Consider the following 26776-nt stretch of genomic DNA (forward strand, 5'->3'; position numbering starts at 1 on the left):
GCTGGACTATTCATTCATTCATTCATTCATTCAATCGTATTGATTGAACACTTACTGTGTGCAGAGTGCTGGACTATTCATTCATTCAATCATATTGATTGAGCCCTGACTGTGCAGAGCGCTGGACTATTCATTCATTCAATAGTATTGATTGAGCACTTACTGTGTGCAGAGTGCTGGACTATTCATTCATTCAATCATATTGATTGAGCCCTGACTGTGCAGAGCGCTGGACTATTCATTCATTCAATAGTATTGATTGAGCACTTACTGTGTGCAGAGTGCTGGACTATTCATTCATTCAATCATATTGATTGAGCCCTGACTGTGCAGAGCGCTGGACTATTCATTCATTCAATAGTATTGATTGAGCACTTACTGTGTGCAGAGTGCTGGACTATTCATTTGTTCATTCAATCGTATTGATTGAGCGCTTACTGTGTGCAGAGTGCTGGACTATTCATTTGTTCATTCAATCGTATTGATTGAGCGCTTACTGTGTGCAGAGCGCTGGAGTATTCATTCATTCAATCGTATTGATTGAGCGCTTACTGTGTGCAGAGCGCTGGATTATTCATTCATTCAATCATATTGATTGAGCACTGACTGTGTGCAGAGCGCTGGACTATTCATTCATTCATTCAATCGTATTGATTGAGCACTGACTGTGCAGAGAACGGGGGTAGGTGGGCGATTGATAGAGGAGTCAAGTGGGAGGGTTGGGTTGTAGTGGGAAAAGAATGAGGTTGGCTAGATAGGAGGGAGTCGATTGAATCCCCAAAAGCTGATAATGAGGAGCTTCTACTTGATGTACTGGTGGATGGGCAACCCCTGGAGGTTTTGCCAAGGTAGAGAGATATGCCCAGACCCTTTTTTAGTGAAATGATCTGGGCGGCAGAAGGAAGTACGGACTGACGTAGGGAGAGACGGGCAGCAGGGGAGGTCAGCGAGGAGGCTGATGCAGTAGTCAAGGTGGTTTACGATAAACGCTTGGATCAGCTTGGTAGCAGTTTCGGTGGAGAAGGGCGGATTCTCCAGGGGTTCTGAAGGTAGACCTGACTGACGGGATTTGGTGACAGTGAATGTGGGCTGAAGGAGAGATGAGTCGCGGCTAAGGCCACGGTGGCAAGCTAGTGAGACAGGGCCGATGGCGGTATTGTCTACAGTGAAGTGAGGAGTTTGGGTGAGAACGCGAGTTCTGAGAAGCAACGTAGTTTAGTGGAAAGAGCTCAGGCTTGGGAATCAGGATGTGGGTTCTAATCCTACTCCACCAGATCTGCTGCGTGACCTTGGGCAAGCCAATTAGCTTCTCTGTGCCTCAGCTACCTCATCTGTAAAATGGGGATTAAGACTGTGAGCCCCACACGGGACAACCTGCTATCTTTGTACCTACCCCCAATCCGTGCTTGGTACATAGTAAGCGCTTAACAAATACCATAATTATTATTATCATTATTCTGTTTTGACATGTTAAGTCAGAGGTTTGGCAGCAAGTAGACATTTCCTGAAGGCAAGAAGAAATGTGAGAGTGTGGGGGACCTCTCCAGGGGCTGGAGAGGTAGGTTTGGGAATCATACAAGTAGTTTAAACCAGGAGAGCGAATGCATTCTCCGCGGGAGTGGGTAGCCATGAAGGGGGACCGGGAACTAAGCCTGGAGGGACTCCCACAGTTAAGGGGTGGGAGGCAGAGGAGGAACTAGGGAAAGACCAGGGAGAGTCCAGAGAAGTGGGAGGGGAACCGGGAGAGGACGGTGTCAGTGAAACCAAGGTTAGATAGTGTTTCCTCAAGGGGGTGGTCAACAGTGTCGACGGCCTCCGTATAATCTCAGAAGGTTAGGGTAGAGATCGTCAATAGACCTCGGAGAGGGCAGCTTCCGTGGAGGGAAACTCTGGGGCGGCTCAGGCCCCGGAGTGTCTGACAATGGGGATTTGGACTCCGACCCCAGCACTGGGCTGGGCTGGTCCCCTCCTGGCTCACCTGGCCACCTCCGGCAGCGCCTGGTCAGTCCCACTCCGCCTCCCACCCGCCTCCGGTCGGCCTCATCCCTGACTGCCGGGGGCGGATTCGGGCTAGGGAAAGCGCCCACCAGGGAGGTGGCTGCTAGCCCAGTGGGGTCTGGACAAAGGCCTGGAATTGAGGCCCCGATCGAGGCCGCCACCAGAACCGTCCCTCCGGCCTCAGTTAACCCGCAGGGGCCGCGCCCAACGTGGGTGACGGACTCCCCAAACCATTACCCAAACTCGCCCAGACATTTATTGAAACACTTCAGAAAGGTGATGCTGCCGTTTCCCCGCAGGTTCACCCTGCCAGGAAAGGTCTCGGCCGTTTAAAAAAACAGTCAAATCCGGGTCATGAAAAACAAGTCGCCCCGGGGCCCGCCGCTACCTGTGACCGGCGCCCCGTGGCCCCCCCCGCCTCCTCCTCTTCCTCCTGCCGCCCCCGCAGCGCGTAGAGGACGTCGTCCTGGCTGACGTTGAGCCGCAGGCGCAGCAGGAGGTCATTTTTGCTGGGCTCCAGGAGCAGCAGCAGGCGGCAGGCCCCCAGCCGCGAGCACACGGCCATGATCTCGGAGGCGGAGGGCGGCGGAAGCCCCTCGATCCTGCACAGTGCCACGTGCTGCTGGAAGACCTGCGAGAGCCGGAGTCCAGGGAGTGGGGCCGGGCAGGACCCACCGTCGGCCAGGTAGTGCCCTCGCTCGCCTGCTTGCCCGCACGCCAGCCCAGCCCAGGCCCCGGAGGGGGGCTCACCGGGGAGGACTTGTGGTTGAGCAGGGGAGGAAGGCCCCGCGGTGGCACCTGGGCACGTGGGTTAGCCGCAAGGGGCCCAGCCTCTCCCCCCGCACCACCGAGCTGAGCCAGGAATCTCACCTGCTGAAATGTCGCCTCCTCCAGCCCCGAGCGGCGGAACTCAGCCAGCGTGGCCTTCAGGAACCCCTGCTCCAGGAGGGATGCGTTTCTGGGGAGATGGGAAGAAGGGGCACGCGGAGTCAAGAATCCACTTGGGCCTCAGCCCGAGGGGCTCCAGACCACCGGGCCAGGCCTCCTCTCGGGGCCGCAGAGAAACAGACCCGAGTCGCGGCGCAGACCGAGGCCTTGAGGCCGGCTGGGGCCGCGCCGGGGGCGGGGAGGGCTAGTCGTCCGCCCGGCCACCGAACGAGACTCAGAGAAAGCAAGCAACTTGGCTGAGGGCACCCGACGACTGAACCCTCACCTCCCTGCCGCTCCAAGGTTCTCTCCAGGAGACCCTCACCTGCCCCGGCTGAGCCGACACGTCCGGCCAGTCTCCCTGAACCCGTGTGGGAGGGACGAGGGGGGAGGACCCCCGGGGGCGGGACGGGAGGAGACCAGAGCAAACAATCCGCTCCGGGGCGGCAGCAGGGCTCACCTGATGGCGGTGACGTACGGGGACGAGAACATCTCTTCCACGGCTTCCACCACGTGGGCCACGCTGACCAGGCCGGGCGTCTGGCTGCGCGACTCGCAGATCTCCGTGGCTCGCCTGCAGATGTCCAGGCAGCGCCGGGCATCCCCAGAGAGCGCGGCCACCTACCGGGAGGTCGGCAGCCCTGAGCCTCCAGCGCCGCCGTGGCACGCCGTCTCTCCCTCCCTCGATCCCGGGCGCCCCCATCGCGGTCCCAGGGCACCCACCTTCCTGGACACCAGCTGGATGGCATCCTCTTGGAAGGCCTTCACGTGCTTCAGCCGGGCCCCGAGGATCTGCTGCAGCTGCGTGTACGAGTAAGGCTGGAAGGACATCCTGGTGAGGCCCTGGGAGCGCACAGAGGCCCGCGGGCTCAGCGGCCCGGCCAAGGCGGGCGGGAAAGCGGACAGGCGGGGCCGATTCCCTAGCAGACATCCCAGACGCCCCGAGAGCCCCGGCTCCCGGGCCTCTTCTCTGGCTGGGGCTCCTTGAAGCAAATTAGCTGTACGTATCGGGCGCCTGTTAGGGGCCCGGTGGGAGCGGGGCACTGTCCGAGGTGTTTGGGAGAGCCCCTCGAAGAGACAGTTAACGCCTTCAAGGAGCTTACATTCTAACGGGGCGAAACGGTCGGGCAAATTATTTTCAGAATGAGCGCGGAGTAGAGCCGGATCAGGAGATGACTAAATAATTTTTAACTCGATGTATAGCCACAGGTACTCAGGCGGTTGTTGCACTGCCGACCTGAGGCGGTGGAGGGCAATCGGGAAAGGCCTCTGGAAGGACGTGGGTCTTCGGGAGGCTCGGCGGGAAAGCCGTGATCTGGCGGGTTGGAGGCGGGAGGAGGGACCCACCCACTCAGCCCCAGGTACCGCCGGGGGCTGTCCGGGCCCGGCAAAGCGGGGGGTCGGGGGGACGCCCGGGGGCTTGGTCTCACGAGGGTCTGAGCTGTTTCCGTTTTGGTCTCGGAAACCCCGCCTGCAGCCCTCCACCCCTCAGACCCAGCCGGAGGGAGGCCCCGAGACCCACCAGCCGGCTGGCCACCCGGTTCATCATGATCCTCTCGGGTAAGTCCATAGTGTTGGCGATAGCCAGGACGATCAGCTGTGCTCCCTTGCGGCTGGGCCACTCAAACAGGTTGTACATCACGTCTTGCTTCTGGGTCCACAGGAGATCAAGCTGTGGAGGAGGTGGGCTGACTGAGTGTAAGTCACAGACGGATCCAAACCTCTCTCTCTCTCTCTCACACACATACCCCCCCACCCCTTCGTCCCCTCCCTCCCCAGCCAGGACAGCGCTCCCTGGAGCAGTGAGAGGTGGGGGACCAAGCACAGTGCTCCACAGACCAAAAGGGCTTTCCAACCTGGGATGAGGCTGGAGTTAGTTCTAAAGGTGACCCAGCGGAGGAACAGAGACTCAGGCTCCCTACCCTTCCGCCGGGCAACCTCCCCCAGCCAGCCGGCTCACCTCGTCCACCAGGAGAACCGTGGGCTCCCGCATCGGGCCCGGGGTGCTGAACCGCTTCTCCAGTAGCTGCGCGGCATGGCTGGCCGTGGCTTTCTGTCGGCTCAGCTTCTGTCGGCAGGAGACAAAATAGCACTCACCCCTGGACCCCCCGCCGCTACAGCGGTCACAGCTGGGGGCAAACCGGCCTCTCCTTTTGCCTACTTGGAAGCCAGAGCCCTTTAAGTCCTTGAGAAAAGGGTTAAGGCCACCCCCAGAACCCCTCTGGCCTTGAGCCTTGGAGGCCCTGGCCTCGAACCAAGCTGGGGACAGGAGACCGAGGCAAGCTGACTTGTGGGTACGAGCCAACAGGGCCTCCAAAGGCCCGAAAGGATGCAGGGTGGGCGGCCAGTTGATAGCTTCCCCCCACTGTGAGGCCGAGGGAGCGGGAGGGGAGGGCCCCACGGCCAGCCGCGGGCAGCCCCGCTGACCTGCAGAATCTGTACGTAAGCCTGGCGGGGGTCCGTCAGCTTCATGCCATTGATCTGAACCAGCTGGAAGGCCGGCAGCTCGTCTGCCTGGGCGGCCCGCTGGACGCAGCGCAGCGCCTCTTGCACCGTGGCAGTCTTCCCCGTCCCCGGGACCCCGGAGATGTACATGCAGCTGGGGTGCAAGCGAGAGAGAGAGAGAGGTTGACAGAGCCCCAGACTGGCCTTGGGGGCCTTCAGCAGGCAGGAGAAGGGGGGGCCGGACCCCCAAATGTTTTCCCAACGTGGCTGCAGGCGCCCGCCCTGCCCCCAGTGCAGGGCAACGGCGGGCCGATCTTCTGATGGACCTGCCCCTCGTGGGGAGGGCGGACTGGTGCTAGGTCTGGTCTTTCAGGGGACCCAGGGCAGCCAGACCTGGCTCTGAGGGGCCAGACTGCTCACCCTGGAATGCTCTCCCAACGCCGAGGGACAGGGTTTCCTGGCTCTGGAGCGGCACTCGGAAGGGGCAGCAGGGCTAGTGCTGAGCAAGGGTCCCCCCCGAGGAGCGGGCCTCTGGCCTGCCCTCCCCTCTCCGCTCACCCGGCCGAGAGCACTCACCCTCCGGTCTGGTTGAGGAGTTTGCTTTCCACGAAGTTGTAGACGTCCTGGAATTCCTGTTCCCGGCAGGGCAGGGACTCTGGCACGGCGGAGACGTGCAGCCTGTAGTTTGTGGGTGAGGATGGTGGAAACATTGGGGAAAGGGGGAAGGCGAGGGTATCGCCCGCTGCCCGCGATGGCACCGCCCGGTTCCCGACTCTCTCCCCCAGTCCTGGGTGCTTCCAAAGTACTTCAGGTCTCTCCCCAGGGCTTCACTCCCCGGAAACCCTACCTCCGGCCCTCCCGATCAATCGATAGTATTTATCGAGTGTTTACTGTGGGATGAGCACTACACAAGGCACTTGGGAGAGGAGTAGGAGTAATGATATTAATTAAGCGTTTATGACGCCCAGAGCACTGTACTAAGCACTGAGAGAGAACACCCAGATTGTGGAATACAACAGAATTGGTAGACCCGTTCCCGATCCACAAGATAATTGGCTTAGTTACGAAGAGGAGACCGACACTCAGATGAATTACAGATAGGGGAAATGGATAGCAGTGGGGCTCAGGGTCGGGTGGTGATGGTATTTGTTAAGCACTTACTATGTGCCAGGCACTGTACTAAGCGCTGGGGTAGATAGAAGCACATTGGGGTGGACATGGTCGCTGTCCCATGTGGGGCTCACAGTCTCAATCCCCATTTTACAGATGAGACAACTGAGGCCCAGAGAAGCAGCGTGGCTCAATGGAAAGAGCCCGGGCTTTGGAGTCAGAGGTCATGGGTTTGAATCCCGGCTCCACCAATTGTCAGCTGTGTGACTTTGGGCAAGTCACTTCACTTCTCTGGGCCTCAGTTCCCTCATCTGTAAAATGGGGATGAAGACTGTGAGCCCCCCATGGGACAAACTGATCACCTTGTATCTTCCTCCAGCACTTAGAACAGTGCTTTGCACATAGTAAGCGCTTAATAAATGCCACTAAAAAAAAAAGTGAAGTGAAGTGACTTGCCCAGGGTCACCCAGCAGACAGGTGGCGGAGCCAGGATTAGAACCCATGACCCCGATTCCCAGGCCCGTGCTCTATCCACTACACCAGGCTGCTGCTTACTCTTGGGGTGAATATCAGGTGCTGAAGGGGTACAGATCTAAGCGCCCTTTGCAAGACTTTAGGACTCTGAAGGTGGGGAGATCGGTGGTCTGTCAGACTTGAAGGGCAAAGGGAGTTCCAGGCCGGAGGGAGGATGTGGGAATGGGGTCGGTGGCAGGACAGACAAAATCGAGGGATAAGTGAGGAGGTTGGTCACCCCAGGACACCACCGTGGGCGACTGACTGGTTTTCCTCGGTCAAGGAGGACGCTTTCTGCCTGCCGCCTGTCACCCCGTACTCCTCCATCTTGGTGGGAGGCCATCCCTAGTGCTCCCCAGGGAACCTTGGGTGACCGGTTCCACCACGCTGTGGACCAATCAATCAATCAATCGTATTTATTAAGCGCTTACTGTGTGCAGAGCACTGTACTAAGTGCTTGGGAAGTACAAGTTGGCAACATATAGAGACAGTCCCTACCCAACAGTGGGCTCACAGTTCTTTGTGGACCACAAAGAACACAGCGGCTCCCACGAGTTGCCTGGGCAATGCTAATGAATTACCACCACCGTGGTGGAAATGCACGATGCATCATTAAAGCCCAGGCTGTGGGAAACAGGCTTGGCTGCCTTTTTGCTTGTTTTCCACAAAGGTGGCATTTGGATGCTGGCTGGGCAGTCTGACTCCCCGAGTCTCCTAAGCCTTTGGTCTTGCCAACCAACTCCTGGGGACTTCCGGGCCCCCGGCCCCCCGGGTGACAAGGGAGAACTCCTCCTGGAGGGCCCGCATCGGGTCTGCTAACTTGATTGTTTTCCCCCCAGCGCTCAGCACACGGTAGATTGGAAGCTCCTCATGGGCAAGGATCACATCTTTCGTGCTCGATCAAGCGCTCAGTTCAGTGCTCTGCCCAAAGACGATCCAACTCTACTGACTGACCGACAGTAAGGAAGTTCTGCCGAACGATTCTAACTGGCGTCACCTAGACCGCAACCTCCCCGCGGGCAGGCATGGCCAAGGCGAGCAGGCAGCTCACAGTAAGAACTGGGAGAACTCTCAGGAACACCAATGTCACCCTGGGCTCTTGAATGGAATCGCACCTCCCACCGGGGTTCTAGAACGGGATCCAGTCGCCATCCACCTTCTTTCCAAGTGGCTCCCTGACTCCGCTCCCTCCCTCCCTCCCCGCAGAGTCAGTGCATCCCGAGGGTGTCCACGGGGACCCCGGCAGCCTGCTGCTTTCCCTGCTCTCCACCGCGGCCGTAAGGCATCACCTCAGCCGGGCTTCTTCCAGGACGCTGGTCGGTTCCTGGGCCACCTGGCTGCGGCTGCGCAGGCGCGGGGTCGGTCGGTCCGGGGCTCGAGGGGTTTGAGGGGTCCGAGGCTTGGGCTGCGATGAGCAACACAGACCAGTCGGCCTTCCGCACGCAGCCGCGCCAGCCCGCCGCCCCTAAGCAGGAGCTGAAGGGCCGGCTTTGGACCCACCTGGCCGGGGGCGGGGGGGCTTTCCCCAGGGCCACCTGACTCAGACGGGCCATGAGAGGTGGAAGCCCTAAAACGGGCCACATGACGATGCCTCCCGGCGCCCCCGCCCCCCCGCTGTTCTTGATAAAATCCAATCCAACGGGGTGAGGACGGCAGGCTTCCGGAAGTGCATAAGTGCTGAGCATCCCCCCCACCAGGGACCAGGGAAGTGGTGATGCGGCGATCCGGCTTAGAGGGAAAGCCGCCGGAAACGCAGTCTCAAAAGCGGCCCCTCGCCGGGCCCCCACGATCCGAGCCAGAGCGGGCAACAGCCTTGCGGCTCTGGGCACCTCGCCCTGGCCTCCCCACCCTCCCCCTACAACAGCGGCTCTAAAGGGGATCACGTGTGCCTTTAGCTTAGGCGTGGGTGGGTGTTTTGTAACTCTAAACGGGCTATCCCCACAGAGTCAACCTGGAGGAACCTACGGTTTTCCTAGGAGTCTTGCTGGGGGTCCGTGTAGAGCCTTTTTGGTGGCGTTTTGGAGTGTGGGGGACCCAGTTGTGTCTCCTGGGGATCTGGGCCGCTTCCTCCTCCTCTTCCTCCTCGTCATCGTCACTTTGGGAGTCGGTGGACTCCACTGCCGGCAGGAAGTCACCATCGGCCTTATCGGCCCCGCAGTTGTTACCTAGAAGACTGAGCGGGGGCAGACCCGGCCCCACCGTCATTTTGCCGTGGCTGGATTCAAGTCAAACTCGGGCAGCCCCTGGCTCCGGGAGGAGCCCGACCCAAGGTAAACCGGGCGTGCCCCCGGTGTGGCCCGGAATCCGGGAGGGTGGGAACGAGGGGAAGGTGGGAACGAGGGGAACCCCGGCTCCCGCCCCCGGGACGAGCGGGAGGGTCCTCACCGGAGCTGTTGTCTGATCCGGGACGAGGAGAGGAGTGAGCACTTCCTCCGGGTTCGAGGGGTGTCAGCCGCAGCCCCGCTCTCGGCTCCCGACCCTGCCACCTCGCTGAGGAGCGAGGGAGTGAGAAAGCGTGAGCCGCTGGCCTCTCCTGGGCAGCAGGGAGACCCTCCCGAGTCAGCTTGGGCATCCAAGAGAGCCAGCAGGGGTTGATGGGGTGCTAGAGATGGCTGGCCGGGGCCCGGAGGTAGCCTGGTGCCCAGCTCCGCCGCTGTAGATCATGACCGCGTAAGCGGTCCCCGCTGTCAACCTCCCAGTTGTCCCCGCCTCACTGGCCCCTGGTTTCCGGCCCCCAGCAGTCGCGGCCTGTAGCTCGGGGGCGGGCCGGTCCTGCACCCGGGTGCATCTTCTCTTCCTTTCAGCTCCCGGCTTTTCGAGATCCCCCCCGTCTCCACCCCCCCGCACCTGCCACCCACAGGACTGCCCGTCTGTGGGGGCTGCCGTGGCCGAACGCCCTCTTCCCTCCACTCGTCGACCCCCTGGCCGAGAAGCGGACCCAGCCCGACGCCAGCAAACGCCGCGGGCGGGGAGCGCTGAACAGCGAGAGGGGCCACGGCGGAGCGCAGCCACAGGCGGGAGCTCGACCCCCTCACCTACCGAGAGGAGCTTTCCCTCGGCTTCTGGTCCCAGCGGACCACCGGCGACAAATTGAATCGGCTCATCTGTGAGTCCTCCGGGGTCTTCGGGGCGGGGGACTGGGCCAGCAACCCGTTGGGCCGGGGTTTCTTGGCGGGAGAGGGAGTCGGGGAGAGGGCGACTTTCCTCTTGGGCTCCAGGTCGCCCCCACCGCTGCTCAGAAATTCCAGAACCTGCTGCTGGGAGAACCTGCTGCAGGGCGCTCTGGGGGAATCTGGGGACCAACCGAGACCACCCGAGTTGAGGGGGACCCTGGCCCCGCAGCCAGCCAGCTCCCCTCCTCGGGAGATTGCTTCTGCCGAGGCCCGGGGAGGGAGGGGCAGCGACAGCGGTGGGGGTGGCTGAGTCCCTGCGGAGGCCTCACTCCAAGGCCCCAGGGGCCAGGCCTCCTCCCTCCCACGCGCTCCATTCCTCGGCACTATTCACGGCTGGGTAGTTAAGGCCCCCGCTGCCCGACGCCCCCCAATTCTGGAGGCGAGTCGGGCGGGGAGGAGCAGGGAGGGAAGAGGAGGGGCCCACGAGGAGGCAGCAATTTCGTCCCGCTGCCTAGAGCGAGATGCCCACTCTTTGCCCTCCCTCCTCCGCTCACCTACGGGGGAGAGAGGAAGGGAGGAAGCGGGCCGGGGTTAGCAGGAGATGTTCCGAGACCGGGCCCCCCAGAAACGTCCGGCTGGTATCAGCGTGCATACCCGCCCGGGCGACCAACCCCCGCCAACCCTGCCGCCTGTGTCCCCCAGCACGCACCGTCAAGCTGCAGCTGCTTCCTGGCCCGCGGGGTGACGGAGGTGCCAGTGGGGGCCTGGCGGGCCCGCGGCTCCCGGGAACGGCAGGACTCGGCGGCCGCTCCCGGCTCGGGAGGGAGGGGCAGAGACCCCGCGTCGCCTCGCCGACGCCTCCTCATCTCCTGCAGCAGGCTGGGGCTCAGCGGCTTGAAGCTCCTCTTGTCCCAGGACAGTCTGGTGAACAGCACCTGCCGCCCCTTGGGCCCCGTGGGCACCGCCTCCTCCGGAGCCAGAGCCGCCACCTGGATTCGGGGAGGGAGGAGGAAGAGCTCGGCAGCGCCCGGGTCGCCGAGCTCCCCACGGATACTGGGCCAAGTCCAACTGGCACCAAGTGCATTTACGTTTCAGCCGATCGATGCGGATCTAGCCGGTGCCCTTTGGGAGCTGACCGTCTCAAACCCTGCAAAACGGACCCAAGGACACAGTGATACTCTGACTACACTAAAGCCACCTGATCCGTGAGTAAGGCCGCCGACCTTGGGCGTGGGAGGAGTCAGCGGCGGGTCCTGCTCAGGTTTTTGCCTGAGGGGCCCCCAGGCAGAGCGTTTCTCTGACTTAGGGAGGAGGCTGCCCCGTGACGCTGCAGTGACCCCACCAAGCTTGACACCAGGGCACAGCGTGACCTCGGTCGGAACGGCAGAGGACGGGGCACCATTTGGTCGGTCCCTGGGCCGGGCACACCGATCTCTGACCCCGGCTACGTTCAGCGGGCCGGGGCAGATCTCAGCAGGGCACCCGGATCCCGGGGGCGGGCGGGAAGAGAACCAACAGGGAAGCCGGGTTCCCTCCCCCAACTCACCTGTACGGAGCCGACGATGGTCTCCACGCAGATGTCATTGCTACAGCTGGGGTCGTCGAAGTAGAAGACCTCCTGGGCCGTCACCTCCCGGCCCAGCAGCTTCTGCTTGCTGGTGGGGATCTCGCTCAAGCGCACAAACCACTGCACCACCGCGTGCTTGTTCGGGGCGGGCTCGGAGGCTGTGGGAGGATTGGGTGGGCAGTGAGACCGGTGGCAACCCCTACGCGGGCCTGAAGTGCGGGATGGTCCGGATGAGAGTTTGAGTGTGGAATCTGTCGACCACGGCACTCGCCGTGCCGGGTCTGGCCAGGCCGGCATTTCAAACCAAGAAACAAACCCAGGCAGCGGCGAATGAAATGGGGGTGGGCAGCAGCCAGCCAGCCAGCCCATCAGTGGACAGCCAAAGGTGACTGGTCGCAACCTCAAGGCAGCCAGGGAAATGCTCAGGTTCCTTGACGCTCAGCTCCTCCCCAGAGGAGACTGGGTGAGACCTGGCTGCTCGCAGGCCCCCTCCCCGCTCCAGCTTTCGGGAGCGACCCTCCCCGCCCCCTGCACTCACAATCTTCATACAGCTTGAGCAGTCGGGCCACATAGGGGACATCCTCATCGTACCCGTCGACGAGCACAAAGTCCCTGAGGTGGACGCAGGACTCCTCGCCGCTCGCTTCCGACATGATGTGGAGGCCCCTGAGAAAACGCCAATTGGGACCTCTGTTCCCTGGCACGGGGACCCCTCCCGCCTGCCACGGTCAGTCTCCCCAGGGGCTTTGGGGGGGGTTCCCTGGCACCTCCCCTCGGCCGCCGCCGCCCCACGAGGCGGTGGGCCAGAAGCAGAGGGGGCGTTCCCCAGCTCGGCCCTCACATGGGGCATCGCTAGTCCTGGGCTTCAAGGGGCCCCGAGCTGTTGGGGTTTCAGATCATCAGCTCCCAGAGGTGGCTTGTTAGGTAGAGGGTCACGCAACACCGTGGGGGGCCGGGCAGCCGGCGGACAGGCAGAGCCAGGGCACCGTTGCCCACCCTGGGGTACTTCTGGATACCGGTTAGGGAACGTCACTGGACCATAGTGGAAAGAGCCTGCGCTAGGAGGCAAAGGACCTGGGTTTTAATCCTGTCTCCACCACTTGCCTGCTGTGTGACTGGGCAAATCACTTCGCTTCTCTGGACCTCAGTTTCCTCATCTGTAAAATGAGGATTTAATCCCTGTTCTCCCTCCCGTTTAGGCTAAGAGCCCCACGCGAGACGGAGACTGCGTCCGACCGGATTCTCTTGTGACGACTCCGGCGCGAAGCTCAGAGATTGGCACACAGTAAGTATTTAACAGGTATTACTGCTACCCGTGGCTCAGTGGAAAGAGCCCGGGCTTTGGAGTCAGAGGTCGTGGGCTCAAATCCCGGCTCCGTGTCAGCCGTGTGACTTTGGGCAAGTCACTTCGCTTCTCTGGGCCTCATCTGCCAACTGGGGATGAAGACTGTGAGCCCCCGTGGGACAACCTGATCACCTTGTAACCTCCCCAGCGCTTAGAACGGTGCTTTGCACATAGCGCTTCATAAGTGCCATCATCACTATTATTATTACTCCCTGGGAGGCAAATAGCCCAGTTTGATTCAAGGACCTTAGCGCCGGTGGGGGACGGCGGGGACCCCGACAAACCTATAGAAGAAGTGGCGGGATTTCTGGTCCAGGATCCCTCGGCCAGCCCATGAGTAAAACCGCTGGCGTCTCAGCCTCGTGAAGTAGTTCTTCATGGTACCTGTGGGAAACAGTCGGGGAGAGACGGCATGGTCCTAGCTCGTAAGTCCCCCTGGTTCCTCAGGATCCCTCCTTCTGTACAGACGGAGGGACAGACAAGCTCTAACAGCAGCTGGCAAGTCAGCGGCTCACACAGGCCCCTGGACGATCCCTGTAGACCAGAGGCAAATTCGGCATATCACAGCTCCCCTTAAATCCCCACCTCTAATCCAATGGGAGGGGATTAGCCCAAAACCCACTCGGGAACACCTCTCTCCGTGGCAAGCCTAGGGTTTCTTATTGGCTCCAAGCCCAATGCCATGTGGTTTTTCCATTTGGTGGGGGCAGTGAGAGATTCCTTCAATTTTATTTATTAAGCTCTTACCGCGTGCAGAGCACGGCACTAAGCGATCGGGAAAGTACATACAACAACAAACAGTGACATTCCCTGCCCACATAAAGCTCAGCCTGGAGAGGGAAGGCAGGCATCAGTCCAAATAGATAAAATTACAGCTAGGGCCGTAAGTCCTGTGGGCCTGGGAGGTGGGGGAAGAGCAAAGGGAAGAACTCAGGGAGACCCAGAAGGGAGTGGGAGATGAGGAAAAGTGGGGCTTAGTCTGGGAATTCCTCTTGGAGGAGATGGGCCTTCAACAGGGCACCCTCTTGTGCGGGTGCCCTTCCCGGCAAGCCCCGCGTTTAGCTCGAGAGGAGCCGTGGCGGCCCGGGGCCGGATCGATAATAACAATAATTATTATTATTGTTACTATTACGGTACTTGTTAAGCGCTTAGGCCCGGGGCCGGACCCATAATGATAATAATAATTACGATATTTGATAAGCACTTACTGTGTGCCAGGCGCTGTTACTAAACGCTGAGGTGGATAGAGAAGCAGCGTGGCTCAGTGGAAAGAGCACGGGCTTGAGGGCTAGAGGTCATGGGTTCTAATCCCGGCCCCACCATTTTCATTCATTCAATCGTATTGATTGAGCGCTTACTGTGTGCAGAGTACTGGACTAAGCACTGTCAGCTGTGTGATTTTGGGCAAGTCACTTCACTTCTGTGGGCCTCAGTTACCTCATCTGTAAAATGGGGATTAAGACTGTGAGCCCCCCGAAGGACAACCTGATCACCTTGTACCTCCCCCAGCGCTTAGAACAGTGGTTTGCACATAGTAAGTGCTTAACATATGGCATTATTATTATTATTATTATTACAAGTAAATCGGGTTGGACACAACTCCTGTCCCACCTGGGGCTCACAGTCTCAAAATCCATTTTACAGATGAGGGGATGGAGGCCCAGAGAAGTGAGTGACTTGCCCAAGGTCACTCACATGCGCACGCACACACACACACACACACACACACACACACACACACACACACGTGTCGGAGCCGGGATTAGAAGCCATGACCTTCTGACCCCCCAGGCCCGGGCACTAAGTCCAATACACCCCGCTGCTTCTCCCGATCGATCCCCGCGGCGGCCGGGGCCCGGGGCCCCCTGAATCAATCAATCAATCAATCAATCGTGTTGATTGAGCGCTTACTGTGTGCAGAGTACTGTACTAAGCGCTTGGGAAGTCCAAGTTGGCAACATATAGAGACGGTCCCTACCCAACAGTGGGCTCACAGTCTAGAAAAGGAATACAATTGAATGAATGAATGAACATGTGGCGGAGCTGGGATTCGAACCCATGACCTCTGACTCCAAAGCCCACGCTCTTTCCCCTGAGCCACGCTCTGGATGAGTGAACCGCTTGCGATGATGACGATGGTATTTGTTAAGCGCTTACTCCGGGCCGCGCACTGTTCTAAGCGCTGGGGAAGATACGAGGCCATCAGGCTGTCATTCGTTCATTCAATCGTATTGATTGAGCGCTTACTGTGTGCAGGGCACTGGACTAAGCGCTTGGGAGGTACAAGTTGGCAACATAGAGGGACAACAACAGTGGGCTCACAGTCCCACGTGGGGCTCACGGTCTTTATCCCCATTTTCTCGATGAGGGAACTGAGGCGCAGTGAAGTGGCTTGCGCAGAGAAGTGAAGTGGCTTGCCCAGAGTCCCCCAGCTGGCAAGTGGCGGAGCGGGATTCGAACCCACGCCCTCCGACTCCCAAGTCCGGGCTCTGGTCTGGTCCGGTCTACCTCCCGACCTCCCTCCCTCCCTCCGTCCCTCCCTCCCTGCACCCTCCCGCCTCAGCCCCGCCGTCCGAACCCGATGGGCCGGCTCCCCTCGGCTCCGGCTCTCCTCAGCCCAGACCCTCCTCCTCCTCCTCTTCTTCTTCCTCTTCTTCCTCCTCCTCTTCTTCTTCTTCCTCTTCTTCTTCCTCCTCCTCCTCCTCCTCCTCCGCGGCCACTAGGAGAAATTTCGCGCCAAAGCATCTCGGCCACCTCCCCTTTTCCCGCCCCCCGCGAAACGCGTTGATTGACGGGGCCGCCATCTTTGCTGAGGGCACCTCCCCCGCCCTCCGCGTTGATTGACGGGCCCCGCCATCTTTGCTGAGGGCACCTCCCCCGCCCTCCGCGTTGATTGACGGGCCCCGCCATCTTTGCTGAGGGCACCGCCCCCCTCACTCCGCGTTGATTGACGGGCGCCGCCATCTTTGCTGAGGGCACCGCCCCCTCACTCCGCGTAGATTGACGGGCTAATAACGACGATGGTATTTGTTAATAAGTGCTGGGGTAATAATAATAATAATAATAATAATCATGATGGCATTTGTTAAGCACTTGCTATGTGCCGAGCACTGTTCTAAGCGCTGGGGTAATAATAATAATAATAACAGCGGTGACGGGGGATATGTACATAGTCCTAGATTTTAGTGTGCGCTTAAAATAATTATCCCAATAAAAAATGAGTTTGAATCTTTACGACTGTTCTTTAAAACACAAATAATTTTCTACTTACGCCAAGACCATATTAAAGTGCCATTGAGAGGCTCCTCATTCTTATATTAGTCAATAACTGATGTGGTTGCTTGTACACACTACTAAGCGCTTGGGAGGATATACTATTAACAATATAACAACCGTATAACAAGTGCATAACAACACAGAAGCGCTTTGTGGGCAGGGAATATGCCTACCAACTGTTTTATTGTCCTCTTCCAGGTGCTTAGTACGGTGCTCTGACACAGTAAGAGCTCAATAAATATGATTGAGTGTCTTGTAAGTGCCCATTAAAGAGTAACCTTTGCTTCCATTACCCTCCAGTCCATACATAATATTTCAGAGCCAACGGATGCTTGGAAGAATTTTTCCCTGGCTTTTCATCTCCTCTTCTGTTACTCTTACTGAATGGTGGATAATGAGGAAAAGAATTACTTCTTATTTTAAGTCAGACTTAACTGTAAGAATTCACTGCTACAGGAAACCAAGCAGGTATTAGATCTACCAGTTGGGAGAATCAGGGCTGTGAAACTTTGATTTTCAGTGCCCAAGGAACACACTGTTGACCACATTGTTGAAGGATTTATTTATTTATTCTACTTGTACATATCTATTATATTTATTTTATTTTGTTAGTATGTTTGGTTTTGTTCTCTGTCTCCCCCTTTTAGACTGTGAGCCCACTGTTGGGTAGGGACTGTCTCTATATGTTGCCAATTTGTACTTCCCAAGCGCTTAGTACAGTGCTCTGCACATAGTAAGCACTCAATAAATACGATTGATGATGATGATGATGATGATGGCATTTGTTAAGCGCTTACTATGTGCCAAGCACTGTTCGAGGCGCTGGGGTAATAATCCTTCCCAAGCGTTATATGTATATATGTTTGTACATATTTATTACTCCATTTATTTTTTTTTATTTGTACATATCTATTCTATTTATTTTGTTAGTATGTTTGGTTTTGTTCTCTGTCTCCCCCTTCTAGACTGTGAGCCCACTGTTGGGTAGGGACTGTCTCTCTGTGTTGCCGACTTGTACTTCCCAAGCGCTTAGTACAGTGCTCTGCACACAGTAAGCACTCAATAAATACGACTGATTGATTGATTGATAATGGCATTTACTAAGCGCTTACTACGTGCAGTGCACTGTTCTAAGAGCTGGGGAATTTACAAGGTGATCAGGTAGTCACATGTGGGGCTCACAGTCTTAATCCCCATTTTACAAATGAGGTAACTGAGGCCCAGAGAAGGTAAGTGATTTGCCCAAAGTCACACAGCTGACGAGTGGTGGAGCAGGGATTTGAACCCATGACCTCTGACTCCAAAGCCCATGCTCTTTCCACTGAGCCACGCTAAGCGCTTAGTATGTGCAAAGCACTGGTCTAAGCGCTGGAGGGGATACAAGGTGATCAGGTTGTCCCACGTGGGGCTCACAATCTTAATCCCCATTTTACAGATGAGGAAACTAGGGGGAATTTCGCGCCAAAGCATCTCGGCCACCGCCCCTTTTCCCGCCCCCCTCACTCCGCGTTGATTGACGGGCGCCGCCATCTTTATTAATAATAATAGTGATAATGACGATGCTATTTGTTTAGCGCTTACTATGTGCCATCTTTATTAAGAATAATAGTAATAATAATGACAATGGTATTTGTTAAGCGCTTACTATGTACCAAGCACTGTTTTAAGCGCTGGGGGCAATACAAGCTCCCAGACTGAGTCCCCTCCTTCCTCTCCCCCTCCACCCCCTCTCCATCCCTCGGCCTTATCTCCTTCCCTTCCCCACAGCACCTGCATATATGTATATATGTTTGTATGTATTTGTTACTCTATTTATTTTATTTGTACATATTTATTCTATTTATTTTAGTTTGCTAATATGTTTTGTTTTGTTCTCTGTCTCCCCCTTCTAGACTGTGAGCCCACTGTTGGGTAGGGACCGTCTCTATATGTTGCCAACTTGGACTTCCCGAGCGCTTAGTCCAGTGTTCTGCACACAGTAAGCGCTCAAGAAATACGATTGAATGAATGAATGAATGAATGAATACAAGGTGATCGGGTTGTCCCACGGGGGGCTCACAATCTTAATCCCCATTTTACAGATGAGGTAACTGAGGCACAGAGAAGTGAAGTGACTTGCCCAAAGTCACACAGCTGACAATTGGCGGAGCCGGGATTTGATGATGATGATGGCATTTGTTAAGCGCTTACTATTTGCAAAGCACTGTTCTAAGCACTGGGGAGGATACAAGGTGATAAGATTGTCTCACATGGGGCTCACAGTCTTCATCCCCATTTTACAGATGAGGTAACTGAGGCCCAGAGAAGTGAAGTGATTTGCCCAAAGTCACACGGGTGACAGTTGGTGGAGTCGGGGTTTGAACCCAGGACCTCCGACTCCAAAGCCCGGGCTCTTTCCGCTGAGCCACGCTTTGCCTCGCCCCCTCACTCCGCGTCGATTGACTGACAGGCGCCGCCACCTTTGCTGAGGGCGCCGCCCCCCCTCACTCCGCGTAGATTGACGGGAGCCGCCGTCTTTGCTGAGGGCACCACCCTCTCATTCGGCGTTGGTTGTCGGGCGCCGCCATCTTTGCTGCGGGCACCACTCCGCGTTGGTTGACGGGCGCCGCCACCTTTGCTGAGGGCGCCGCTCCCCCCCCCCTCACTCCGCGTTGATTGACGGGCGCCGCCGTCTTTGCTGAGGGCACCGCCCCCTCACTCCGCGTAGATTGACGGGCGCCGCCATCTTTGCTGCGGGCACCACCCCCTCACTCCGCGTTGGTTGTCGGGCGCCGCCATCTTTTCTGAGAGCCCCGCCCCCTCCGCGTTGGTCGGCGGGAGCCGCCATCATTGTTGAGGGCACGCCGCCACCGAGCCCCGCCTTCTTCCCGCTTCTTTGCCAACAGCGGGCCTCCCCGTGCGGCCCGGAACCGAGTGGGACGGAGCAAGATGGCGAACCGCACGGTGAAGGATGCCCACAGCATCCACGGCACCAACCCGCAGTACCTGGTGGAGAAGATTATCCGCACCCGCATATACGAGTCCAAGTACTGGAAGGAGGAGTGCTTCGGCCTCACGGGTGAGCCGGGGGCCCGGGGGGCCCGGGGGGACGCCGACACCGCCTCCTCGGTGCCTCCGGAACCCAACTCCGTCCCGTCCGTCGTGGTGAATAACTGCCGTCTCTCCTAAGCGCTCACTATGAGCCGGGAACTGGACTGCAGAAGCAGCGTGGCTCAGTGGAAATCAATCAATCGTATTGATTGAGCGTTTACTGTGTGCAGAGCACTGGACTGAGCGCTTGGGAAGTCCAAGTTGGCAACCTACAGAGACGGTCCCTGCCCAACAGTGGGCTCACAGTCTAGAAGGGGGAGACAGACGACAAAACCAAACATACTAATAAAATAAATAGAATAGATATGTACAATCAATCAATCAGTCGTATTGATTGAGCGCTTACTGTGTGCAGAGCACTGGACTAATAATAATAATAGTAATGGCGTTTGTTAAGCGCTTACTGTGTCCAAAGCACTGTTCTAAACTCTGGGGCAGATGCAAGGTGATCAGGTTGCCCCACGGGGGGGCTTACAGTCTTAATCCCCACTTTACAGATGAGGTAACTGAGGCACAGAGAAGTGAAGTGACTTGCCCAAAGTCACACAGCTAAGTGGTGGAGCCGGAATTTGAACCCACGACCTCTGACTCCAAAGCCCGGGCTCTTTCCCACTGAGCCATGCTGCTTCTCTAAGCAAATAAATACATTTTGGTATTTGTTACTATGTGCCAAGCAGTGTTCATTCATTCATTCAGTTGTATTTATTGAGCGCTTACTGTGTGCAGAGCACTGTACTAAGCGCTTGGGAACTAGAAGTTGGCAACATACAGAGACGGTCCCTACCCAACAGTGGGCTCACAGTCTAAAAGGGGGAGACAGAGAGCAAAACCAAACATACTAACAAAATAAAATAAATAGAATAGATACGTACAAGTAAAATAAATAGAGTAATAAGTATGTACAAACATATATACAGATGTACAGGTGCTGTGGGGAAGGGAAGGAGGTAAGATGATGGAGAGGGGGATGAGGGGGAAAGAGCCCGGGCTTTGGAGTCAGAGGTCATGGGTTCAAATCCCGGCTCCGCCAACTGTCAGCTGGGTGACTTCGGGCAAATCACTTCACTTCTCTGGGCCTCAGTTACTTCAGCTGCAAAATGAGGATTAGGACTGTGAGCCCCCCGTGGGACAACATGATCACCTTGTACCCTCTCCGGCGCTTAGGACAGTGCTTTGCACATAGTAAGCGCTTAATAAATGCCGTTGTGAGCCCACTGTTGGGTAGGGACTGTCTCTATATGTTGCCAACTTGTACTTCCCAAGCGCCTAGTACAGTGCTCTGCACACAGTAAGCGCTCAATAAATACAATTGATTATTACCAAGTACAGTCCCTGTCCCACACGGGGCTCACAGTCTTAATTCCTGTTTTCCGGATGAGGTGATTGAGGCCCAGAGAAGTGAAGTGACTGGCCCACGGCCACACGGCACACAGGGGGTTCGTTGTGGGCAGGGAATGTGTCTGCTATATTTAGGCGTTGTACTCTCCCAAGCGCTTCGTGTAGTGCTCTGCACATATTAAGGGCTCGATAAATACAGTTGATTGGCGGAGTCGAGCTTAGAACCCAGGCCTTCTGACTTCAGGAGGAGCAGCATGGCTCAGTGGAAAGAGCACGGGTTTTGGAGTCAGAGGTCGTGAGTTCAAATCCCGGCTCTGCCCATTGTCAGCCGTGTGACTTTGGGCAGGTCACTTAACTTCTCCGTGCCTCCGTTACCTCATCTGTAAAATGGGGAGTGAGACTGTGAGCCCCCCGTGGGACAACCTGATCACCTTGTAACCCCCCCCCCCCAGCGCTTAGAACAGTGCTTTGCACATAGTAAGTGCTTAATAAATGCCATTATTATTATTATTGTTATTGTTCAGTCCCGTGTTCTTTCCACTAGGCTAACATGCTTCCAAATGTTTATTGCGTGCCTACTCCGTGTGGCACGAGAGTAGATGAAGTAGATACAGTTAGACTTGACCCATAGAATGGCGCTGGGGACCCTGGAGAGGGAGGCTTTATTAGAGAAGCAGCGTGGTTTAGTGGAAAGAGCATGGGTTTGGGAGTCAGAGGTCATGGGTTCTAATCCTGGCTCCACCACTTATCAGCTGTGTGACTCTGGGCAAGTCACTTAACCTCTCTGAGCCTCAGTTACCTTATCTGTAAAATGGGGATTACGTCTGTGAGCCCCATGAGAGACAACCCGATTACCTCGTATCCACCCCAGCGCTTAGAACAGCGCTTGGCACATGGCGCTTAACAAATACCATCATTATTGTTAGAGGAGAGGAGTGGAAGCTGGCTTGGGGAGGGCCAAGGAGGGAGTTGGAGGAGAAGCGCAGGCTGGAGTGAACAGTCCATGCTGGAGAGGACGGCTTCATTAGAGAAGCAGCGTGGTTCAGTGGAAAGAGCACGGGCTTTGGAGCCAGAGGTCACGGGTTCAAATTCTGGCTCCGCCAGTTGCCGGCTGTGTGACTTTGGGCAAGTCATTTAACTTCTCTGAGCCTCAGTCACCTCATCTGTGAAGTGGGGATTAAGACTGTGAGCCCTCTGTGGGACAACCTGATCACCTTGTAACCTCCCCAGCGCTTAGAACAGTGCCTTGCACATAGTAAGCGCTTAACAAATGCTATCATTATTGATAATGATAATAATAATGATGATAATGATAATGATAATAATAATAATAATAATAATAATGATAATAATAATTCATGGCGTTGAGCATAGGAGTGGGAGCAGGGAGATGAAGTGATAGCTGGAGAGTGCAGTGGTTGTCAAACGGCGTATTCATTTTTGTTTTTTGGATACTTGGTCATGCTTGAAAGGAGAGGGAGAGGAGTCATCAGAGTGAGCAGTTAAGGATGGCAGCTAGGGAAGGGAAAAGAGGGGGCACAACTGTTTTGATAAGGTCTGAAGAGGCTTGGAGTTGGAGGTGTAAGCGAAGGGAGTCGATTTGGAAAGAGAACAGGAGAGCTCCTTTTGAAAAATGGCTGAAAGAATGAGAATGTCGATGCGTGCAGGGAGGTGGTGGCAGGGAGCTGGGAACGTGATGGGGTAATTTTGCTGAGGCCTGATGCTTGTAAGGTCATTGAGGGGGGTGGGGGGGGGGGGCGAGGTGGAGACACTTGGGGGTTTGAGGAGGCAGATAAGTCAGAAACAGCTGGTGCGGGCAGTGGCCCTGGGCGCCAACAGGGAAGAAGCAGTGGTGGGTATTGCTGAGCTTAGGGTTAGAGCAGGTGAAGACAGATTGGAGGTGGACGAGATGAATCAGGTGTTGTGACCCGCCTCCCTCAAACAAGCTCTGGGAGAACCAAGGCGACTCCGGCAAGTCTCTGGGCCAGGAATCACCGGCCCCAGCCTCCAACAGAAACGGTCAGCGGGGCCTCCCCGTTCTCTGAGAGCTGCTGGGGTTGGGCAGCCGGGGGGCCTGGGCAGCAGCGGGCGTTGAGCGCAGGCTGAGTCGGGTGACAGGCCCTGGCTGCTGGTTACTGCTGCCTTGGACCCAGAGCGTCCCTTTCCTCCTCCTCCTGGCCCTGGGGTGGCACGCTCGCTCTCGCTCTCCATCTGGAGTGGGGAAAGACAGAAAGCAAGGAGATTGGAAACGCCCTCCAATTCCCACGCAGTGATTTTTAGACTGTGAGCCCACTGTTGGGTAGCGACTGTCTCTATGTGTTGCCAATTTGTACTTCCCAAGCGCTTAGTCCAGTGCTCTGCACATAGTAAGCGCTCAATAAATACGATTGATGATGATGATTTAGCTTGTGTGAGGAGTGGCTCCCTGAGGGTCTGGGCCCCCGTGCTCTCCAGCCCCCACTGCCCTTGGGGGAGCCTCAGGGCGGGCCCCGGGCCCCAAGCTTGCCGAGAGTAGGAGCCCTCAGCCTTTGGTCATGGCTCGGACGGGCCTCTCTGCCCGCCTGCCCGTGGGGTAAACGGAGGGCACGGTGGGTGGGAAGGCCGGGAGCTCCGGGAGGCCAGGGATCGTGTCTCCCGGCTCCCGGCCGGCCCACTCCGGGGCACAGTGCTCGGCACGCGGTAGGTGTTCCGTGCCCACCACTGACTGACCAAAGGGCGGATCGAGGGCGGGGGAGGCCGGGGGGCCCCTGGCCCCGGGATTGGGACCGACCGGTTCCTCTGCGTGCCGTAGCGGAGCTGGTGGTGGACAAAGCCATGGAGCTCCGGTTCGTGGGCGGAGTGTACGGCGGCAACATCAAGCCCACGCCCTTCCTCTGCCTGACCCTGAAGATGCTGCAGATCCAGCCTGAGAAGGACATCATCGTGGAGTTCATCAAAAACGAGGACTTCAAGTAGGCGGCGGGCGGGTCACCGGGTGACGGGCTTCGGGCCTCGCCCGATGCCGCGCTCTGCTGCCCGCGGTGGGGCGGCCGGCGACTGGGTGGCGGTTGACCGCCCAGTCCCCCCGCCTTAGCGGCCTCCGCCTCAGTGACCGCCCCCGTCCCCCACCTCCCCAGATACGTGCGCATGCTGGGGGCTCTGTACATGAGGCTGACGGGCACCGCCATCGACTGCTACAAGTACCTGGAGCCCCTCTACAACGACTACCGCAAGATCAAGAGCCAGAACCGGAACGGGGGTGAGAATCTCGAACCTCAGGCCTGACTTCCCTCCCGCCGTGATAGGGAGGCCGTGAGTGGCAGGTGACCTGATAGGGAGGCCGTGAGTGGCAGGTGACCTTCCGGGCGGTCCGCTGGGGTCGGGCTCCCTCGCCCCTCCCTCGGGCGCCAGACTGAGCACCGTCCCACCCCGGGCTGCCCTTTCAGAGTTCGAGCTGATGCACGTGGACGAATTCATCGACGAGCTGCTGCACAGCGAGCGCGTCTGCGACATCATCCTGCCCCGGCTACAGGTGGGCCGTGACGGGGGTCCCGGCCGCCCCCAGGGGCGGCGGGAGGAGCTCTCTGGAGAGGGGTTGGGGGCCCTGGGGGTCCTGCTCTCACCTCTCAGAGGTGGTGGGAGGGACCAGTCTCCCCTGGTTGCGGAGGCTGAATCTGCGGTGTGTGTGGGAACGGGGGGGGCGGGGGGAGGTACGGCTGCAGCTGCCGTTCGCACCCCCCAAGCCCTCACCGCCTGGACAGTCGGCGAGGCTTGCGGGAAAGTGGCTGGTTGGTTGAGTGGTCACCGCTCATTCTCCCTAAAGCCCAAACGGCGCTGACCCCACCTTGGGACGGGGAACCCTGACCCCTGTTCCCCGGCCCCCCAGAAACGCTACGTCCTGGAGGAGGCCGAACAGCTGGAGACCCGGGTCAGCGCCCTGGAGGAGGACATGGACGACGTGGAGTCTAGTGAAGAGGAGGAGGAGGAGGACGAGAAGGTGGGTCTAGGGCCTGGGGACTTGGAGAGGGAATCCAGACCAGGTCTCTGGGTCTGGCCGTTCATTAATCCACCTGTCCGACCCGGCCACTTTTCTGAAATGTTCCCAGCTGGAGCGAGCCCCCTCCCCGGACCACCGCCGCAGAAGTTACCGAGACCTGGACAAGCCGCGACGCTCCCCCGCCCTGCGCTACAGGAGGAGCCGGAGCCGGTCCCCGAGACGGTAAAGGGTCAGGGGGCCGGGGGTGGGAGTGGGGGGACCCTCGGGAGCCTGGGGCTCCCCATGAAATGATGGGGACCCACTTAGGCTTGGCCCTCCTCAGTCAGACCACCTCCTCTCTCCCTCCTTGTGACCACAGGCGCAGCCGATCCCCCAAGAGGAGAAGGTAAGGCCGGTCTCCTCCCCGTGGAGGCCAGGCGGCTCTGGACGGTTCCGGGCGGCTTCGGACTGCCCCTTGCAGTCCCTAACGGGGTTTCTCTTCCAGCCCTTCCCCCCGCCGGGAAAGATACCGGAGCAAGAGCCCGCGGCGGCACCGCAGCAGGTCCCGGGAGCGACGGCACCGATCCCGATCCAAGTCCCCAGGTGCCTGGGGGGCCTGGCGGGGAGGAGGGCGGGGGGCTGGGCACCGTGTGCCCCGGGACAGGAGCACAGGGCTGGACCACTTGGTGGATTTGGCCTGTGGCCACCCAGCCTGGCTCAACTGAGAGTCCCCATCACCTGGAGCTGGGTTAGGGTGTGCAGGAAGCCAAAGGCAAGCTGTGCCTGTCTCTTCCCCACCCCCAGGACACCACCGGAGTCACCGGCACAGGAGCCACTCAAAGTCCCCAGAAAGGTATTGGGGGCTGTGTGGCAGGAGGGAGGGGTCGGCAGGGCGGATAATAATAATAGTAATGGCATTTATTAAGCGCTTACTATGTGCACAGCACTGTTCTAAGTGCCGGGGAGGTTACAGCGTGATCGGGTTGTCCCACAGGGGGCTCACAGTCTTAATCCCCATTGTACAGATGAGGAAACCGAAGCCCAGAGAAGCTAAGTGACTTGCCCGAAGTCACACAGCTGACAGTTGGCAGAGCTGGGATTCGAACCCACGACCTCCGACTCCAAAGCCCGCGCTCTTTTCACTGAGCCGCGCTGCTTCTCAGCTGTGCCATCAGAGGGGAAGGGGGTCGAGGGGAGAACGTGTCCCATGCAGCATGTTGGGGAATTGACTCCCAACCCCTCTGGCCAGCGTCCAAGGAGCTGGCGCGGGCATGAAAAGGGCAGGCGTTTGGGCCCGTGTGAGGGGCGCAGCGCACGCTGCACCTGTACACACGCAGTTGATCCTTGTGCCAGCGGCGTGGTCCGTGTTTTTATCCGTGCCTGTACGTGTCTGCCTGCTCTGGTCCCGGGGACTGGGCCGGGGCCTGGAGCCATCCCGGGGTCAGGGCTGGACGGGGATTCGCTCTCTGCTGCCGTTTCAGGTCTAAGAAGAGCCACAAGAAGAGTCGGCGAGGGAACGAGTGACGGACGGCGTGGTGCTGACGGGTGGCGTGGTACCGGCGCACGGGCCGGCCTTCCGGGGGAGGTGTACGGGACTGTCGGACGGTGGCCCCCCAGGCCCGGCCCTCTGGGGCAGCTTTTTTACACTTTTATTAAATACTTTGTATCCCCTACCTTCTTGCTTTTTCCTCGCTCACGCGGCCGCAAGCTGGCCGGGCCCAGGCATCCGGTCCGGGCCCCGGTGCGCCTCACTGCTGGCTGGGCCGCCTCTGGACTGACGGGGGAACCTGTCTTAACCACAGCGGTTCCGGTTGATGCAGGTTCGGGCTGGTGACTAACGAGGTTTAGCTGAACGGTGGGCTTGCCGTGGCTGGGGCCTGCTCATCTGGGTAGGAAGGAGGCGTTGAGTCCTCCGTGACTACCGCCAGTGTGTGCTTGGACCAGGGGGAGCAGAGTGGTAAAGGTCAGCCTCCCTGCTCTGTCCCCGTTCCCTGCCCTGCCTGCCTGCCAGCTGGTCTGTGCCGGCATCGCCGGGCAGCGTGAGGCTGGAAATTGAGCACCAGCTGGGGGCTCGCTCCAGTAGCAACTCATTTAACTCA

At 58.1% G+C, this 26776-nt stretch overlaps 2 protein-coding genes across 4 annotated transcripts; one reads left to right on the forward strand and one right to left on the reverse strand.

The window, feature by feature from the left end:
• Positions 1 to 2310: 2310 nt before the first annotated feature.
• Positions 2311 to 13397, reverse strand: ORC1 (origin recognition complex subunit 1). Its single transcript, XM_038760562.1, is given in 17 exon segments — positions 2311 to 2416; positions 2418 to 2629; positions 2869 to 2956; positions 3386 to 3546; positions 3649 to 3768; positions 4448 to 4597; positions 4886 to 4993; positions 5353 to 5524; positions 5947 to 6048; positions 8283 to 8398; positions 8959 to 9166; positions 9379 to 9483; positions 10033 to 10285; positions 10816 to 11095; positions 11653 to 11831; positions 12212 to 12339; positions 13303 to 13397. Coding segments are annotated over 17 exon segments (2511 nt in total). The 3' UTR covers positions 2311 to 2382.
• PRPF38A (pre-mRNA processing factor 38A) lies at positions 10922 to 26292 on the forward strand. 3 transcript variants are annotated; one of them, XM_038760565.1, is made up of 12 exons: positions 10922 to 11311; positions 12873 to 12958; positions 19180 to 19352; positions 23514 to 23673; positions 23839 to 23960; positions 24148 to 24233; positions 24588 to 24698; positions 24808 to 24920; positions 25057 to 25083; positions 25183 to 25280; positions 25482 to 25530; positions 26159 to 26292. In XM_038760565.1, the coding sequence occupies exons 3-12, from the start codon at positions 19223 to 19225 to the stop codon at positions 26199 to 26201; spliced, it is 939 nt and encodes a 312-aa protein (XP_038616493.1). In that variant the 5' UTR covers positions 10922 to 11311; positions 12873 to 12958; positions 19180 to 19222; the 3' UTR covers positions 26202 to 26292. The 3 variants fall into 3 exon arrangements, with proteins under 3 accessions (XP_038616493.1, XP_038616492.1, XP_038616494.1); XM_038760564.1 differs by lacking the exon at positions 10922 to 11311 and adding an exon at positions 11390 to 11764; XM_038760566.1 differs by lacking the exons at positions 10922 to 11311; positions 12873 to 12958 and having other exon boundaries at positions 19172 to 19352.
• Positions 26293 to 26776: the final 484 nt, after the last annotated feature.

This window comes from Tachyglossus aculeatus, chromosome 18, assembly GCF_015852505.1.
Source record: "Tachyglossus aculeatus isolate mTacAcu1 chromosome 18, mTacAcu1.pri, whole genome shotgun sequence".
Lineage (NCBI taxonomy): Eukaryota > Metazoa > Chordata > Mammalia > Monotremata > Tachyglossidae > Tachyglossus > Tachyglossus aculeatus.